At 51.7% G+C, this 17,903-nt stretch overlaps 1 protein-coding gene across 5 annotated transcripts in view; it reads left to right on the top strand.

Moving 5' to 3' along the window:
• Positions 1-17,903, top strand: part of PLXDC1 (plexin domain containing 1) — a 50,498-nt gene that overhangs the window by 23,794 nt on the left and 8,801 nt on the right. For 4 of the 5 annotated variants that reach the window (XM_048830477.2, XM_048830475.2, XM_075123617.1 and 1 more), the window contains exons 3-11: positions 2,961-3,104; positions 3,690-3,759; positions 4,248-4,370; positions 5,799-5,917; positions 6,957-7,056; positions 8,693-8,788; positions 11,509-11,590; positions 15,339-15,399; positions 16,292-16,421. In XM_048830477.2, the coding sequence (XP_048686434.2) occupies positions 2,961-3,104; positions 3,690-3,759; positions 4,248-4,370; positions 5,799-5,917; positions 6,957-7,056; positions 8,693-8,788; positions 11,509-11,590; positions 15,339-15,399; positions 16,292-16,421 (925 nt within the window). The remainder of the gene's footprint in view (positions 1-2,960; positions 3,105-3,689; positions 3,760-4,247; positions 4,371-5,798; positions 5,918-6,956; positions 7,057-8,692; positions 8,789-11,508; positions 11,591-15,338; positions 15,400-16,291; positions 16,422-17,903) is intronic. The other variant, XM_048830476.2, reaches the window with a different exon arrangement.

Below are 17,903 nucleotides of genomic sequence, written 5' to 3'. Positions count from 1 at the left end.
TGGAGGTGCTGAAGGTCAGAGTTAGGAGACGTCAGCAGATCTATATGGGGAACAGAACTAGAATAGCCGGGGCTGTCACGGTTTAGCATTGAGCACATAGAAATGCCTATGAGACAGGTGCTGGGGAAATCCCAGGGCGGGGAGAACAGGAGGCCAGAACTGGAGTGCATTGGCACTGCTGTGGCGGGGACAAGATTGGAGTAGCAGTGAGGGGCTGCACTGCAGGATGAGGTGCTCAGGTACAGCGCCCCAGGCGTGAGTGTAGCCTAGCGACTCAATGCACAGGTGCTGTAGAAAGCCCAGGACTGAGCTAGCAGGAGTGATGTGCGACAGCAGAGCAGTGCGGTGGGGAATAGCAGAGTGTTGCAGCCTTAAGTCAGTTCACCTTGTCCTAAGCTTCAACCCAGACCAAATGAAGGGATCCAGACACCAGGCTGCACAGGGCCCCGGCCAGAGGGGTCATGCAGGGGAACTAAAATACCCAGGCCTTTGTGCATGTTCTTTCCTAGCCCAGTGGCCGCTAGGGGATGCTACATTGCCCCCAGAGGAGACTGTCCTAATAGCGAGGCTATTCACAGGCACAAGAGATGGCACAGTGGGGAGAAAAGCATGGGCCCCGGAATCAGCAGCTGCTGGGGCAAGACTGTAGTAGGGTCCCCAATGAGCAGTGCTGTCAGGAAATATCAGACCAAACTTGGTGGCAGAGACAGGGTTGCTGACATCTGAGCCGTTAGGGAGGGGAAGTAGCTGGGAGGAGTGACAGGGAAAAGAGGGATCTAGGAGGGGAGGAGGAGAGACTGCAAAGGGGAAATGTTAGTTCATTACCAGCCATCATGCCCTGTTATCAGTGAGGCTCCTGGCATGGCCTCAGAGTGGGCGAGTGACATCTTCCCAGTTGAAATTAAGACACCTCTCGTTTCGCAGAACATGAAGCAGTCTCCCTGACAAGAGACTTCTTCCAGCTGGGCATCTCAGCAGGTTCCGTACAGGCACAATTAGGCACAATTAGGAAGCCAACCTCTGAAACGCTGTGTCTCCCTTGGCATGGCCAGGCCTGTCGCCGCCCGTTCTGGTATGGGTCAGCAAGGGTCATATGCTGAGCAACTGATTAATTACACCACCTGGGGGTGTGGATTATTCCAGCTTTTCTGTAGCAAAGGCTCCCCTGAAGGGTTGCATAACTTTGCTATGGCCAAGCTGGCAACAGAAGCCAGGAGTCTGGACTCCCAGTGCATGCTGTGTGCTGCTAAATGACTGCGGCGTTCCACTCCAGAAAACAATGCCCTTTGGTGCCATTATCTTTATGGGTGGGCAACTGTCCTGCTGCAGCCAGGTCTCTGGGTAACTGATGTTGCTTCAGGGGCCACAAAACAACAAGCACCGAGCCCAGCATGGGTGTGCTTCATTTGATATATTCATGAACAGCTGTTTTAGACGGGTCAGACTCTCACATCAGGGTTCTTGGCAGAGCTCCTGCATGCCCTAGGCCTCTCAGGGTTATCAGCTGTCTAGAGATGAAGAAAGATTCCGTGGAGGGGAAGTGTGGACGAGTGAGTAGAGCAGGGAGTTCTGTTCCCAGCTTTTGGATGGAGTGTGGAGCAGAAGGAATGGGTGCCAGCCCTTGTGGGTTCTGTTCCCAGGTCTGCCACTGAGATGCTGTGTGACCTGGAGCATGTCACGTGAAGCTGTAGCTCATGAAAGCTTATGCTCAAATAAATTTGTGAGTCTCTAAGGTGCCACAAGTCCTCCTTTTGTTTTTGCAAATACAGACTAACACGGCTGCTACTCTGAAACCTGAACCTGTTAGGACTCAGTTTTCCCATTTGTAAAATGGCTATACCAATATCTACTTCCTAACAGTGCTATGAAGTGTAGTTCGTTATCTGAGAACCTTGGATAGAAGGCCCACTCTAATTACAGTCCAATTAATAAAAATGCTTCGTTATCCTCTTCAGTGCTGCCTGCCTGATGCTATTATCAATAATAAGATTGCACTGTGGCCTAATGCACTTTGCAGGGAACTGGGAGCCAGAAACTCCCAAGGCCTAATACCACTTCCCACGCGAATTCCCCTCTTGCAGCCGCTGTGTGCCTCAGTTTCCCCATCTGCACCAAGGGGATATTAATACCTACACCTCAGGACTGTGGTGAGGAATAGATATGGGGATCTGAGCTTTGGGGAATGGGGAGTGAGGTTCATAGATTTTTAAGGTCAGAAGGAACCATTAAATCATCTTGTCTGACCTCATGCGTAACACAGGTCAGACTTAGAAAAATTTCACCCAGTTCCCCCTGTATTGAGCCCAATAACTTGTGTTTGATTAAAGCATCTTCCAGAAAGGCATCCAGTGTTGATATGAAGACTCCAAGAAATGGAGAATCTACCGTTTCCCTTGGGAGTTTGTTCCGATGGTCAGTCACCTGCAGTGTGAAAAATTTGTGCCTTGTTTCTAATTTGAATTTGTCTGGCTTTAGCTTCCAGCCCTCAGTTCTTGTTCAGCCTTGCTCCACTAGATCAGAGAGTCTTTTAATAGCTGGTAGTTTCTCCCCATGAAAGTACATATATGCCGTAAGCAGGTGACCTCCCAATCTGCCTTCTGCTAAACTAAACCAATTGAACTCTTCACATCTCTCAGCGTGAGGCATCTCTGGTTCTCAACTCATTTCCACACCCCTTCCAGTCTTGTAACATCCTTTTAAAAATGTGGACACCAAAACTGGATGCAGGATTCCAGTGTCGGTCTCACCAGTGCTGTATTCAAAGGTAAAATCCGCTCCTTGATACTCACTACTCCCCTTTATACAACCAAGGATCGCCTTAGCCTAGTTTGCCCGAGCATCCCACTGGGAGCTCCTGCTGGTTGGAGATCTGAATGCAGATTTTGTTCCTTGGGGTCTGTCTCCACAATCCTTGTCATCCTCACCTGCTAACCCCATCTCTCCGCGCTCTGTGGCTGCAGGAAGACAACCATAGCTACTACATGTCGCGGTTCTACGGGCCGGGGGAGGCGCGCACCAAAGAGCTCTGGATCGACATGGCAGAAGCCAACAGAAGCCAAGTGAAAGTCCATGGGATCCTGTCCAACACGCACAGGCAGGCCTCGGTGAGCTCCCTCCCTCCACTTAGCTGCTGCCGTCCCTGCATCGGGCATCCACCATGGTGCCACGCCAGTGACCTGGGAATGTTTCCCCAGCAGCTTCTCTCTTCTCCAGGATTTCCTGACCTGGGGCACTAGTACCTTGGCCGGAGCTCCCCACAGCTCATGTGCCTGTATGGGAGAGAGACAGGCTAGAGACTAGCTTTGCCTTCCACAAATACCTGCTAAGTGTTCAGCTTTGCTTGTCAGGGTATCAGGGGAGATGTGGGTGGGCCCAGCCTGTGCTCCAACTGGACTCCACCTCCCCCGGGTCCCCCCTGGAGCCCATTCCGAAGGGGCAGATGAATCAATTTCTGGCATTTCTCCTCTCAGCAGGGCTGTGCCCAGAGTCTATGCCAGATGGGGCAGGGCGCAGCATGTCTTGGAAAGATAGTACACTGCTCTCTAGTGCTGTCTGCCCCTGCGTCCCCCGCTGCTTTAACCCATCTCCCTGGGAGCAGCACCACCTGCCCCTCCCAGACGCCCATGGTCAGACATGGCACTTCCCAGTGTGGCTCCCACACTGATGCTGTCCCCTGTCTGTCTCCACAGAGAGTCATCCTGTCCTTTGACTTTCCCTTTTATGGCCATCACCTGCGGCAGATCACCATAGCGACAGGAGGTGAGTGAAGCATTGTGAGGCCACATTTACTTGTCTTGCCTGGGTGTGCTGACAGGCAGCATCAGCTGGAGAGGCAGTGTTGCCTAATGGGCTGACATGGGTGTCTCTAACCAGCCTCCCTTTGCACATCCTAATCCCAGTTTTGCCACTGATGTGTGGGGTGGCCTTGGGCAAGTCTCTTTGGCTCTCCGTGCCTCAGTTTACCCCACTGTAAAGTGGAGCTCACTGCCATGTCACAGGGGCTTATGTGGTCAAGTCCATCTTCTCTAATTAGTGCTGAATGGTACCATGACACATGAGCCAGAACCTGGGATCCAAACTGCCCAGCTCCAGGGTACTTCAGTTCAGCCCCAACTCTAGTCAGGGGCAGTGGTGGGGAGACATCTGGGGTAAGGGGTGGGGGAGAAGCTGGTAGCGGGTGTCCTAGGGCAGTGGGGTGGGGGTGAGGGGATGGGCATGTAAATTGCCTTCCCTTGCTCTCGCTCCAGGTTTCATCTTCATGGGGGATGTCATTCACCGCATGCTCACAGCCACCCAATACATTGCGCCCCTGATGGCCAACTTCAACCCCAGCTACTCCCGCAACTCCACCATCAAGTACTTCGACAATGGTGAGCCGCTTCCCTGGCCCACTTGGCCCTTTGCACAGCCCCACTGCCACACACAATGCACAGAGCCCCTGGGGAACTTGGCTGCTTCTCGGCACCTGCACCCGGAATTCCAAGATCACTGGGCAGCCCTCATCCCTGCACAGCAGGGGAGAGGAACCAGCTGAGGCAGCAGCCAGGAGTGTCCGGGGGCAAGGTGCTGAGAACGCACCGTTTGGGGCCTGGTACTGCTTTGGCCTCTGGCATCTCAACTGGGCTCAGTCCTGGGTACACAAACAGTGCTGCATGGAGGACCTCAGGCCGGACTTGGGAATTTAAAACAGGCCGGACTTGGGAATTTATGCCCCTGCTTTGAGGTGGTGTAGCAAGTGTTTGTGTGTGAGAGAGAGAGAGACGTGTGTCCCTGTGTGCGTGATGTGTCTCTGTGCATCCGTGTTTTGTGTCAATGGGCATCTCTGTGTCTGACGTGTGTCCCTCTGTTTGACATGTCTGTCTCTGTGTGTCCCTCTGAACGACGTGTCTGCCTGTGTCCATGTGCAATGTGTGTGACATGTATCCTTGTGTGTGTGACGTATTATATGTGGCCTGGGGGGAGTGTGTCTCTGCCTGTGTGCGTGCTCAGAGGATTAGCAGCAGAGCTGGTATATCTGATAGTGCGGGGTGGACCTTAGGACACTCTGGTGAGCACCAAAAATCAGGTTTATTTGGAGCTCAGTCCTGGGTCTACTGAAAACCATGGGCTGCAGACTTCAGGAGAGGAGGATCTGGAGTGTCTCATGTGGCAAAAGAAAGGGCCAGCTCCTCCATACCATTGAGATAAGGGAGGGAGTAAAAACTGGATCGTCCCATCCCAAATGACTCACGCTAGTTCCAGGAACTTTTGGCTGTGGCCAAATTAGTTGCGCAACATTGAGCCTGCATGTGTGGGGTGCACTACTGGCAGGGGGGAGAGGCGAGGGTCTGTGGCTGGAGCTGGTGGGTGTGGTTGTGGGACAAGGAAGGTGGGGGGTAATATCTTTTATTGGACCAACTTCTGTTAGTGAGAGAGACAAGTTTCTGAGCTTTCCTCTGGGAAATAGTCACTGCTAAATACAAAGTGGAACAGATTGTTTAGCATAAGTAGTTAACGTGCATTTCAAGGGACCATTCAAGGTGAAGTAGCCAGCTAACAGATTCAGGCTGTGTGAGGTTTGGTTGTGGCTGTGGGCTGGGGTTTTTTGTGTGCAAGTGGGGAGGGTGTGTGACTGTTGCAGCTGCTGTGCTGTGTGGGGTGTAATGTATGTGACTGCAGCCAGGTTGTCACAGCGAGTACACCGGCTCTGCAAGTGCCTATGGGATGGTCGTTGCAGATGGTGCACAGGGAATGAAACTGATCCCTGCAATCTCCTCTGCTGCCTCCTGCCCCACTGTGTCATCTCCTCTCTCCCCCAGGGACAGTGTTTGTGGTGCAGTGGGACAAGGTCTATCTTCATGGGAAGGAGGACATCGGCAGCTTCACATTCCAGGCTGCTCTGCACAGCGAAGGGAGAATCATCTTTGGGTACAAGGAGGTGAGCAGGACCTGCTGCGTGGGACGTGGTTATTGCAGGTGCTGTAACACCTGTGGGCAGATGGGGCGGGAAGGGTGGGGGCCAAAACCTAAACCCCACGAAGGAAAGACAAAGGAGGCTGGGCTAGTGACTGTGGAGTCCCTGGCCCTCTCATTCCAATGGCTTAGCTGCCCCCATGCTGAGAACACTCACTGCATCCTCAGGTCATGCTGGGCTCAGCGAGCCCAGGGCAGGTCTCTCCAACCCAGGCGCATCTCCAAGCAGAGGCGAGATGGCGCACGTGGGATAGGATTAGGGGGGTCTGGTGGGGAAGTGAATGGGGCAGATTAAGGGGGTGGGGGCTTGGGAATAGAGTGGGAGGTATGGGGGAGGGCTGGATTTGGAGTGGGAGGCACGGGATGGAGCAAAGGACATGCTGGGAGGGGGAAGGCGTAGCAGGGAGAATGGCTGCCTTCCTTCTCCACAGCAGGGCCAGGTTAGGGCAAACCTCTGTGAGAAAGGGGGTCTGTACATATAAACCACTGGTCAGTGTGTGTTATGTGACACCCCATCCCGGACTTGACCCACAGAGGGTACGAGTCTGATACATCCCCACCCACAAAGCCTGGCTCTTTCACTGACGCTAGAGACTCATGCATCTAGCTCAGGAGTTTGCCAGTTCAGTCCCTGCTGTTGTTAACCCAGAGGACGGCCAGTCACATGCGCTCCGCACTAATGTCCTGTATGCAGTGCCTGAGCCAGCTATGCTTGTTATTCCGAAGGGGATTGATTGAGCCTTGGAAGGCCTGGCTGATGGGCCTAGGGCACCTCCAAACACACACGGGCAAACCCCGGTATGGCCCAGGCTGGTCTAAAACAGCAGCCTCAAAACTGCTTCTGCGGTGTAAGGGAAATAGGAGGGGAGAAGACTCAATAGCACATCAGCTAAGCCATTTCATCGCCCTTCACTCTGCTGCTTCCCCCTGAGACACGCGTCCCAAGCACACAGCTTCAGGGGGAGCCCCACGGTTTCATGGCCTCTTCTCTCTCCCCGTTCCAGATCCCCATGTCGGTCCTGGAGATCAGCGCCACACAGCACCCTGTCAAAGCCGGCCTGTCCGATGCCTTCATGCTCCTCAACCCTTCCCCTGACGTTCCAGGTGAGTCTCTGCTGGTGTGGCTGCATTTGCTGACTCTATGGTGAGCAATGAGGGAGGATGGAAGCTGTGGAGTGGGGCTGATCACTTACCCATCAGAGTCCCATTGGCCCTGTGCCCCCAGCACATGACTCTCAGATGCTAGCACTCCAAGGCCTCACTGCTGAAAGAGAAGAACTTTCTTCCTTCATGTGATCAAGAAAGAGAATCAACTGGCTTTGCACTGCTATATGTGCCATATTGCATGTGAGCTGACTGCAGAGTCTGTGTTGCCTGCACGTTGTCACATGTGCTGTCTGTGTTGCATGTACCTATCGTGCAAGCTGCATATGGTTGCAATATGCATGTTGCATGCATGTTGTCACGTGCTGTGTGTGTTGTGTGAACCTGTCATGAATTGTGTGTGTGTGTGTGTGTGTGTGTGTGTGTGTGTGTGTGTGTGTGTGTAGAAAGGGCTGTTTTAGCCCATCTCTCATCTTTTTCTCTTGTAATGAGAAACTTGACCATACTCTCCCTGTGTCCCTGGGAAGGTTGTGCTGCACCCGCTGCCTTTGCTGTTGCTTATTTATGGAACCAGTAATCTGGCCTTCATTTATTACCCGTTTAAAACCTCACCTGGCCTGCATCATGCCTCTCCTGCCTGCCCCCAGCTGGGTTCACACTGCACATTGGGACCATACCCCTGCCTCCCACCTGCCTGCAAGGCCCCCAGGCTGGTGTGAACCTAGCAGGGATGGGAGGGGCAATGTGGAGCTGGAAGGAGGAGGCGGAAGAGAAGCACTGTGCCCTGCTCATCCAAGAGTCTCCAAGCTCTGTATGTACAGTGGATGTGAGGCAGGCTCACGCATGTGCGCGCACACACACACACATGCATGCACACAGTTGGAGGGATAGTCAGCATTGGCACTCCAGGGCCACAAGCCCAGAGAGGTAAAGTGACTTGGCCGAGGTCATCCAGCCAGTCAGTGGCAGAGCCAGGGAGAGACCCCAAGTGTCCTGGGTTCTGGACCCCCCTGCTCTGGCTGCTAGACTGAAGGGGAGGCAAAAAGGCAGAGTGAGGGGAGCAAGGGACAAGCAGCACTGGAAGCATGTTGGGATAGGAAACAGGAGGCTGGTGCCTCCTGAAAAGGGGAGCTATGGGTGTGGGGGAGGCTTGGAGTCATGCCCCATGCGTCCTGAGAATGATGCAGAACCAGATCATGTTGGTTTCAGGAGTTTGTGGGTGTTGGGGAGGATGGAGACAGGACAGACAGTTCCAAACTCCTCCTAGTGTGAAGCAGGGAGAACATGGAGGACACCCCTTCCCCCTCCACCAGCACTCCTCCTCTGCCTTCCCTCCCAGCATCCCTCTTTTTCCCACTCCCCTCCCAGCACCTGCGCACTGGTTCGCTCCTGTAGTGATGGCCCTGGGCCTCAGCTGCCCACATTAGCATTTCAGCTAGGAATTTGCCACTCCCCACCCCAGGGATTCGGGGACCCTTCCCCATCCCTGACTCGATTCCCAGGATGAGCCCAGGTTCTTTGAGTCACTTCACCACCCCACAGGTCAGCAGCCAAGTCCATCTGGGTTGGGGAGTGGGGAGCAGGTGGGATAAAATGGGCTTGTGCCTCTGTCTGATGTGGCCCCTTGCTGTTGCAGAGTCTCGCCGCAGGACGATCTACGAGTACCACCGCGTGGAGCTGGACACCAGCAAGGTCACCAGCGTGTCGGCCGTGGAGTTCACCCCACTGCCCAGTGAGTCATACGCTGTCTGCTGCCCAACTCATTTGGTTACAGCCACAGGCATATATTTTGGGGTTGAAGATCCCTGATTTGATGCCTGCTGACCTCTGTGTTTATGGAGCTGCAATTGCTGCCTGGATTCGGTCCCACCCCATAGCAATTCCCAAGAGCCTAGCACCATTGGGGCTGCTTTGTAGCAGAGCTGGGAAGCGGATGGCAGCAACACTGCCGTGGTGTGGGAATGGGTGAAGGGATAAATCTAGGGGGACCAATAACACACCTTCTGACTAGTTTTGCAGTCCTGAAGTGAGTGAGAACAACAGACACAATGCCATCTTCCCCCGCTCTTATGTACCACGATCCTAAGCTGCAATCCCCCTCCCCTTGTTCTTCAGTCCCATCCCTCCCATCTAGCTCTGCCAATGTTTCTCCTCCCTAACCTTCACATCTTACCCTGAGCTGCAGCATCTCTCCCCCCCGCCCCCCCGCTACTCCAATTGCCAGCCAGTCAGCACTGATGTCTGTCCACCTCAGTTTGCAGCACCCCTGCTGTTCTCATTCCAGCCAGGCTAGTCACATCAGTTTGTGTTGACAGACATTCACAAGAGCTGAGACCATGTCTACAGCAGGAATGTTTTGCTGGGGGTACAGCCTTATTGCTCTCCTGGTGTGGATGCAGCTTTTGCTAGTATAGCTTATTCCAGCTCCCTCCCTAGCAAGCTAAACTGGTACAAGCTCAGTTTTGCCAGTATAACTACATCTACATCAGGGGCCTTTGCAAGCATAGCTCTGTTGGTCAGGGATCCCACCTCTTCACCCCTGACCAACACATCTATGCTGTAGTGTAGACATGGATTCAGTGTGCCTGTGATGCGAATCTGTATTTGAACGCCAGCTCTGGAGAGAAGGGAAGCAACTCCTCTTCCATGCCATATGGTTCCCCCGCCCTTGCAGATAACAATTCTAAGCATTGCAGCCTGGTTCCCGAGACCCTTTCAAAGCAAGGTGGAGAGTGCTCTTTGAACAAATAACCAGCCCTCCCCCTGTGATATTCACAAACGATCCTGTTAAATAGATACAATGGCAGGCAAAGGACCAAGGACACTCATACACAGGAAGACATGTCAGTATAACTACATCTACATCAGGGGCCTTTGCAAGCATAGCTCTGTTGGTCAGGGATCCCACCTCTTCACCCCTGACCAACACATCTCTGCTGTAGTGTAGACATGGATTCAGTGTGCCTGTGATGCGAATCTGTATTTGAACACCAGCTCTGGAGAGAAGGGAAGCAACTCCTCTTCCATGCCATATGGTTCCCCCGCCCTTGCAGATAACGATTCTAAGCATTGCAGCCTGGTTCCCGAGACCCTTTCAAAGCAAGGTGGAGAGTGCTCTTTGAACAAATAACCAGCCCTCCCCCTGTGATATTCACAAACGATCCTGTTAAATAGATACAATGGCAGGCAAAGGACCAAGGACACTCATACACAGGAAGACATGTCATGCAGTACATAAATACCAGACAGAGAATAAACCTGTCCCAAGTATGCCAAGGTTATGCATTTAAACAGCATCGCCTGGGTATTTTATAACCATCTTAACAGCAGGCATGGCTACTGCAAAGCAGATCATAAATAAGGATTCTGTGATTTAAAAAAAAAAAAATCCTAAGACTAGCTGCTTTGTTTTCCCCTGGCAGCTGGGGGAGTTGAGAGCTGATGGGAAAGTACCTCCTGGAGATGTGAGTTTCAGCCCTATTTAGGTCATAAGTGGAATGAGCGTGGCAGGGCTGTGTCTACTCCCTAGAGGACACCAGGGCCTCCCGGGGAGGGGGGGGGGCAAATGGAGCAATTTGCCCCAGGCCCTGGTGAGAAGACCCCCGGCCCCCTGAATCCTCTGGGAGGCCCTGGAGGACACTTGTCCCCACTGCAGTGTAAGTTCACGTTCTCTGCTAAGAAGAAGACCAGGACTGGAATAGCAGAGTGTGGGGGTGGGGTTGGAGGTCAAAATTGAGGGGTATCAGAGGAATGTAGGGTAGGGAACCTAGGGCTGGGATAGCAGGGGAGCTGTGGGTCAGAATTGAGGGACTTTGGCAGAGCTGTGAGTGTGGGGAGCCCAGGGCTGGAGTAGCAGTGGGGTTGGCAGTCAGGACAGAGATTTGCTGGGAGAGGTATGTGGGGCTCAGAAGTGGATGAATGCAGAGCCAAATGTGTGCTTGGTGCTGTAAAGTATTAAACCAAGGTTAAACTCTGGACTATGCCATGATGTGCTGGATGGGTGGGCCTCCCAGGGGAGGCTTTGTTAAAACTCTGCAGCCAAAGGGAAGGCTGGGATGCTTTGCTAGCTTCTGGTAGAAGATGGATGCTGTTAAACGATCCTTCCCAGAGAGGATGACAAATGAATGACTCTGTCAACAATCGAAGTTTAATCGGTTTGTGTTCCCTCCCTCCTTAGCTCTGTGTCTAAATAGGAAACAGCATAGGCCTGGGATGGGTTTTATCTCAGGCTAAGTTGGGTGGGAGTCCCTTGCTGAAATATTATCATCCCATTCCTGCTAAGAAGCTGCTGACTTGAGTTCCAAGCTCATGGCAGCCTGAAGTCAGAGCAAAGGCTCATCTGTCCATGGTCTTCTTTGGCCACGCCCCCTCCCAACTTTGACTGTATGCTCCCTTGTAACCAATCCTCCTGATGATAGTGTGTTGCTGGCACATTTCTTCTTTTTCTTGCAGCCTGTCTCCAGCATCAGAGCTGTGACGTGTGCGTGACCTCGGAGCTGACTTTCAACTGTAGCTGGTGTCATGTCCTGCAGAGGTAACTCAGATGGGTTTCCTCTCTGGGTCCTAGTTATGCTAGTGCTTCCAGAGCTGGCAGAGGAAGTTGCAACCTTGGGCCTAATCTAAACTGAGACCTGTAACAGTGTCAGCCTCTTTTTAGAGTTTGTACGTGGCTCTTGTTAAGAAAGTGCTAATGTGGTCCAAATCTTAAGGATAAGAGATGACTTGATCACAGTCTACAAGTACCTGACGTTTCGGACAGTAGAAGGCTCTTTAATCTGGCAGACAAAGGAGATCCAATGGCCAGAAACTGAAGCTAGACAAGTTCAGACTAGAAATAAGATGCGTATTTTGTCAGAGAGGGTAATTAACCATTGGGATGATTTACCTAGGACCCTGATTGATTCCCCATCACTTGAAGTCTTTAAATCAAGACTGGATGTCTTTCTGAAAGGTCTGCTCTTGCTCAACCAGAAGTTATGAGCTGGATGCAGGAACCCCTGGTTGAGGTTCTCTGGCCTGGTTTATACAGGAGGGCAGACTAGCAGATCAGAATATCTCTTAATCTTGTGCTGTGTCTGTACTGGAAACACTACTCCATTTGATGTGAGATGTCAATTAGGGCAGTTCCCCTTCTTTCTGTCCCCCTTCCATAAACTAGTATTGCAAACAATTGTCCTGCTAGTGTGGATGGGAGCAACCGAATCTAGCACAAAGTACAGAGGTCCTGACAGCCTGCAACTCTCATTGGTTTCCGTTGGATTTATGGGTATTAGGCATTTCTGGAAATCTGGCCTTAGTAGTGCTCAGTTGGGGAAAAATACATGCCATTTACCAACTGGGGAGGAGGCCAGTGGAGGAATCAGAGAGGGCTGACTGAAAGGCCAGCCCCAACTTTTTTCCTGTCTGCTCTTCATTAGGAGGATACCAGCCTGGAGTCAAATATTGTCTCTTTCTGCTGTGCACCTTCTCCTTTCAGTGGCGTCCCAATCCAGAGTGGCTTCCACAGTGCTGGACTGTTGGCCTCTAACTCTGCCATGGGCCTAAGCAACCCCACGGATCTGATACCCTGAAGCAACTGGGATGGGTTTGGAATCCTAACCTGGATCCAGAGCCAAACTGGACCCCTGGATCAAACCCCACCCAGCTCTCCATCGGGACTTTGTGGCTCTGGCCCATCTCCAGTACAGATTAGCTGAGAGCAACGTGTGAGAAAGGAATTCAGCCTGGGGGAGGAAGGGGTGGGGGCTGCCCATCACAAAAAATACCCCACCACTGTAACTGGCACCAACAGGGCCCCTTGCTGGCAGCTTCAGCAGGCATGACCAGGAGTAAATGCTGAGCTCCCAGCTCTACCGCATGAGGCAGTTCTGCCTGCTGGTCCTGCTGCTCTGCAACCCAGGCAGCCTTCTGTGGCAGGGGCTGCCATCCTCCTGGCCCTCCCCTGTTTTTAAGATCAGGCCAGACAAACTCCAGCTAGGGATGGGCTATGCTTGATCCTGCCTCAGCGTGGGGGGTGGGCTGGACTAGATGACCTCTCAGATTCCCTTCCAGACCTACATTTCTCTGATTCCAAGCAGCAGAGAGAGGCCGGTGAGGGAAGGAGGGGAGCTGCCCAGGGCTGACTTTAGGTTTCAGATGGAGGGACATGTGGCGGGTGAATGGGTCACGGAGACTGAACTCCCCTCTGGTCCCTACAGTTGTGGGCTGAGGGTCCCCTTGGGTCAGGAGTGAGGCATGTTGATGGGGGAACCTGCCTGTCACCGCTGTGCCCGTCCTGAGGGTAAATAGCGGTCTCCAGTCTCCAGAGTGGTCAGCGTCTGGGGTGGGGATGGGGGGATGTCTTTGGGCTCTGCCTGCCATCCCAGGATTTAAATAGGCCGTCTCCTTTTGCCAGCATGGCAATGAGGAGTATGCAGCAGTTTAATGAGGTTTCAGTGAAATAGGATGTATTTTGAGCTGGTGGCAGGGGAGGAGACCCAGTAACACAGATCTGCTGCTTCTGTGTAGTGATGTTCATGCCAAGGAAATGCCTGGCTGCTCAGGGACAGCATTCCCTCTGGTGCCCTCTTCATCTCCACTCCCAACAGCACTCTAGATAGGAGGTGGCTCTATTCTGCCTCCCTGGCGGAGAGGGGCTGACTGGGATAGGGCTCCGGGGGAAGCTGTGTTCCTCCTTTCTGTCGCTGCTTTATATCATAGTCCTCCAGGGCTCATGCTCGTGTCTTTTCTCCCCTTTGTGCAACAGCTCCATCTCCAGTCTCAAGCGAACCTGTGTGACACTGCTGGGGCAGCGAATGGCTCTGACTCCCTCCCTCAAGCTAGCATACTAGGCAGGCATCAATCCTCAATTCATTGCCTCCCACTGGGCTGAGGCTGAAGCATAACCCATAGCCATGGGGTTTCCTTCTGAAATGACCATCACCCAGTCAGTGGCTTCAGAGGAGAAAATCTTCTGTTATTACCAGCGAGAGAGATGGGTGAAGCTGGTTGTAAAAACAAATCCCAAATAAGGCAGATCAGGTCTGGGTCCTGGCTGGTCTGAAACCCCGATGCTCATGGCAATCCTTTTGCAGTCCATCTCTAATTATTGTTGCAGGCAACTCTGGTCTTCCAACCCCCAATTCACTGAAGCTCAGTTGTACTATTATTATTTGTATTACAGTAACACCTAGAAGCCCTGGTTGAGAGGCATTTGTCCCCAGGGCCATACATGCATATCGGCCCGCTAAGAGCTTACAATCTAAATAGACAAGACAGTCAAAGGCTGGGAGAAAGGGAATTATTTCCTCCATTTTACATGTGGGGAAGCTGCAGCATGGAGAGATTTAGGGTGGGACTGTAGAGAGGACCTAAGCTAGTCGGTCACTGTCTCATTGACTTCCAAAAGGGGCTCATCCTCTTTGAAGAATCCCACCTGCTATGACTTGTCCACCATCACACAGGAAGCTGGTAGCACATCCAGGAACTGAACTGTCCCCTAAGTTCTAGTGTAGTGCTTCAACCACAAGACCATGCTTCTTCTTCGTCTGTTCCCTGGCTAGGACGGATTGAATCTTTGCTCTTGCTGAGCTCCTAATTTCTATGGGAGCAACATTTCAGCACAGTGGAGGTTAGGAACTCTGTGGGACCTGAATTCCCCAGAGGCCCCCTTCTGCTCAGCTTGCTTGTCTTTGGGTGGATGCCTTGTACTGGCTGAGTCCTTGATTCACCCTTCAGTGATCCCCTGAGACCTTCCTAAGGTCAGAGTTCTGCTCAGTTCCCTCTGTTTTTGCAGAGAATTCTCTAGCTGGTGTTTTCTTGGTGCTGTATAATATTATTATTATGTTGCTTTTCTTGTACAGATGTTGCTGGAAAAAACACTGCGGAGTTCATGGCCTTCCCCTGGCAGAGTCCAGAGGACGGAAATTCAAAGTCACTGTATATATACGTATATAGTCCTATTTTCCTGCCCCTCTCTGTCTTCCAGAAAGAGGAAAGTTTGGGTCCTTCCAGCACAGCTGTGTTGGAATCCCAATGTCCATCGGGACCCCCTTCTATCTGTTCTTTTCAGTCCTCTGCAATTGGCTAATTTCAGATATGTATTTGTCCAATTATCTATACATAATGCCCGTCGTGGTAGCACCTGGGGTTCTCACACTGATTACCACCATACGTGTGAGATAAGCAATGCCACCCACATAAGATGGTCACATGACCATTGTGGCCTAAACCCTGGCTGCCTTTGCTAGCTGTGTCTAGAAGAGAATGCACCCATCACTGAGTAACATCCTTTCTCTCTGTAGATGCTCCAGTGGGTTTGACCGATACCGTGAGGAGTGGCTGTCACATGGCTGTGGCCAAGAGGTGAGATCGAGGGAAGGCTTATTTCCCTTGGGCTGACAGTGTGATGATGTCAGTGGCCCCCAGCTTCCCAGAAAAGGTGGATTCTGCTCACAGGTTACTCTACCTCTCTCTCTCATGGTGAGAGATTTGGCTGCCTCTGGAATTCCCACTAAGACAATTGGTTCTCAGACCTGTTTGTAGCCATTTAGCTCCTGAGACAGAGAGAGGGTTGAATTGCCTATGACATAGAACAAAGGAAAAGAGATTCAGACAATGGCATATGTCCCAGCCCTCCAGAGATGAAGACTCCTTATGAGCTCTGCATGGTCCATAAGAACATAAGGACTGCCATTCTGGAACAGACCAATGGTCCATCTAGTCTGGTATCGTCCCTCCCTGCTGCACCAGAAACAGTGATCCATTTTGTTAAGTATCTCACCTCCCTGCCTTAGAGGAATGATCAATGGCCCATGTAATCTGGCATCCCACCTTCTTGCTATACTGGAAGACACCAGTACTTCTAATCTGGTGTCCTGTCTCTGGCATTGGCCAATGCTGGAAGCTTCAGAGAAAGGTCTAAAAGCCTCCATAAAGCACCTGAAGGTGCAATCTGATTGGGGAGATTTCTTCCTGACCCTCTGGAGCATGATTATTATCCACCCTGAAGCATGAAGATATTTAGCCCTTGCCATTTTAATCCTAGCTAGTATAATTATCTCTACACTGCCTGAATGAATCGGTTTGCCTAAGAAAGATCAGCTCTGGTGATACATCTTGTTGGTTTCCCCCCTCCCAACACCCTCAAAGTCGCTGCTTTGTGCCCAGTTTACTGGCTGGGTTGATTTAGGCACAAAGGGGTCCTGTTGCTGGAAGATTGCTGGGAATAGTAGCCTTTCTCCATTTGTCTTTTCAGTCGGACGAGAGGACCTGTGAGGACTGGGCAGAGAGCGACCACTACTCACCGTCCCCAAACAGCCCCTTCACGTCATTTGATGAAGATGTCACTACCTCCTCTCTTTTCATTGGCAGCCTCACCACGGAAGGTACCGGCAGCTGGGAATGGGGTGAATAGCTGGGGTAGGGGAAGCGAGCCCAGGGCTAAAGGGCAAGCAGTAGCAGTGCTCTCCAGGCACATTGCCCCAAATGTCTGTCCCTGGAGAGATCTTTCCCTCCCAGGCCTAGTGAGATGAAGTCATATCCAAGAGAATGTAGTTAACATTCCTGGCTAGCCAATCCTATAGCTGTAGGCACAAGGAGAGGAGGAGTGGGGCAGAGAAAAGGAAGATGAGAATAGAGAGAGGAGAGATTCAGCATGATCTAGAAGGTGGCATAGGTGAGACCTCCCCGTGGAGGGGAACTCACAGCTGCATTGCAGCTGCCTTGCACTGGTGGCAAAACGTGACTACAGAGCAGCCATAAAACTCTCCTATCATGAATAACCCCCGTGTGAAGGGGCATGCAGGCACAGCAAGCTGGTATAACATGCATCGTTTGATAGGGTTGGAAAAAAGTGCAAGTTATGCTAGACTCATCTCTGAACATGGTCCAGCTTCTCTCGACATGGAGCCACAGAGTTCCTCACCGTCATGATCCAAGCATTCTAGTTTGGGGTCTGTTTGGGTCTGGGGTTTTGATTTAAACTCTTCTCCAAAACCTCCCCTTGGTGTAACCCACCAGACCACAGTGCGGAACTTTGTCTCCTTCTAATGGATGCTCCATGAAAGGTTAAGGACCCTGCTGGACTTTAGCTCAAGCAGTAGAGATCCCCTGTTTGATCCCCACTGACGACCTATGGCTGGCGGTGTCATCACATTGTGGGTAATAAACCCATAGGCATGTGCATTACCTTCTGGTCCAAGAATGGAATTCTCTCTGGTATAAAGAAAAGGAGGACTTGTGGCACCTTAGAGACTAACAAATTTATTTGAGCATAAGCTTTCGTGAGCTACAGCTCACTTCATCGGATGGTTTAAGAAGCCCCAAGTAAAGGCCCAGAGTCCTTTGGGACACCCCTATTAATCCTATTAACACATGGGCCATGTCTTCCCGTCCGTGGCAGGTATCACTTCAATTTCAGTGTTTAATAGTTCCTCATGCAAAACGCTAATTAGAATAAATAGAAAGGAACATGAGTAATTGTCCTTGAGCAATGGAGAATGGGGGGCATGGAGAGTGCGTCGCTGACGGATCAACTTTGAAAAGAGCAATTAAGGGAAGGGGGAAAAAACAAAACTACTGAGCTGATTTTCCAACTCACGGTTGAGTCTTGGAAGAACAAGAGGCTTTTTGTGACACATTCAAGCATGAAATTAATTTGTAATCTTGGACAGAAACAAGCAGCCAGCTGTGTGAGGTAGCAAATTTTATCTGAGAAGCAAAGCAAAACAGGACGCACCCCTTTGCATCTTCCCCACCCAGCCTGGCTTTGCTCAGTGGAGACGTATGTGAATGCAGCTGACTAGCTGGCGTCCTGTCATTTATTTCAGCGCCTGGGGTAGACAGAGTCCAAGCTAAGCAGCAAAGAA

This window comes from Caretta caretta, chromosome 27 (assembly GCF_965140235.1).
Source record: "Caretta caretta isolate rCarCar2 chromosome 27, rCarCar1.hap1, whole genome shotgun sequence".
Taxonomy (NCBI): domain Eukaryota; kingdom Metazoa; phylum Chordata; order Testudines; family Cheloniidae; genus Caretta; species Caretta caretta.
This window is presented reverse-complemented; position numbering and strand designations above follow the sequence as displayed.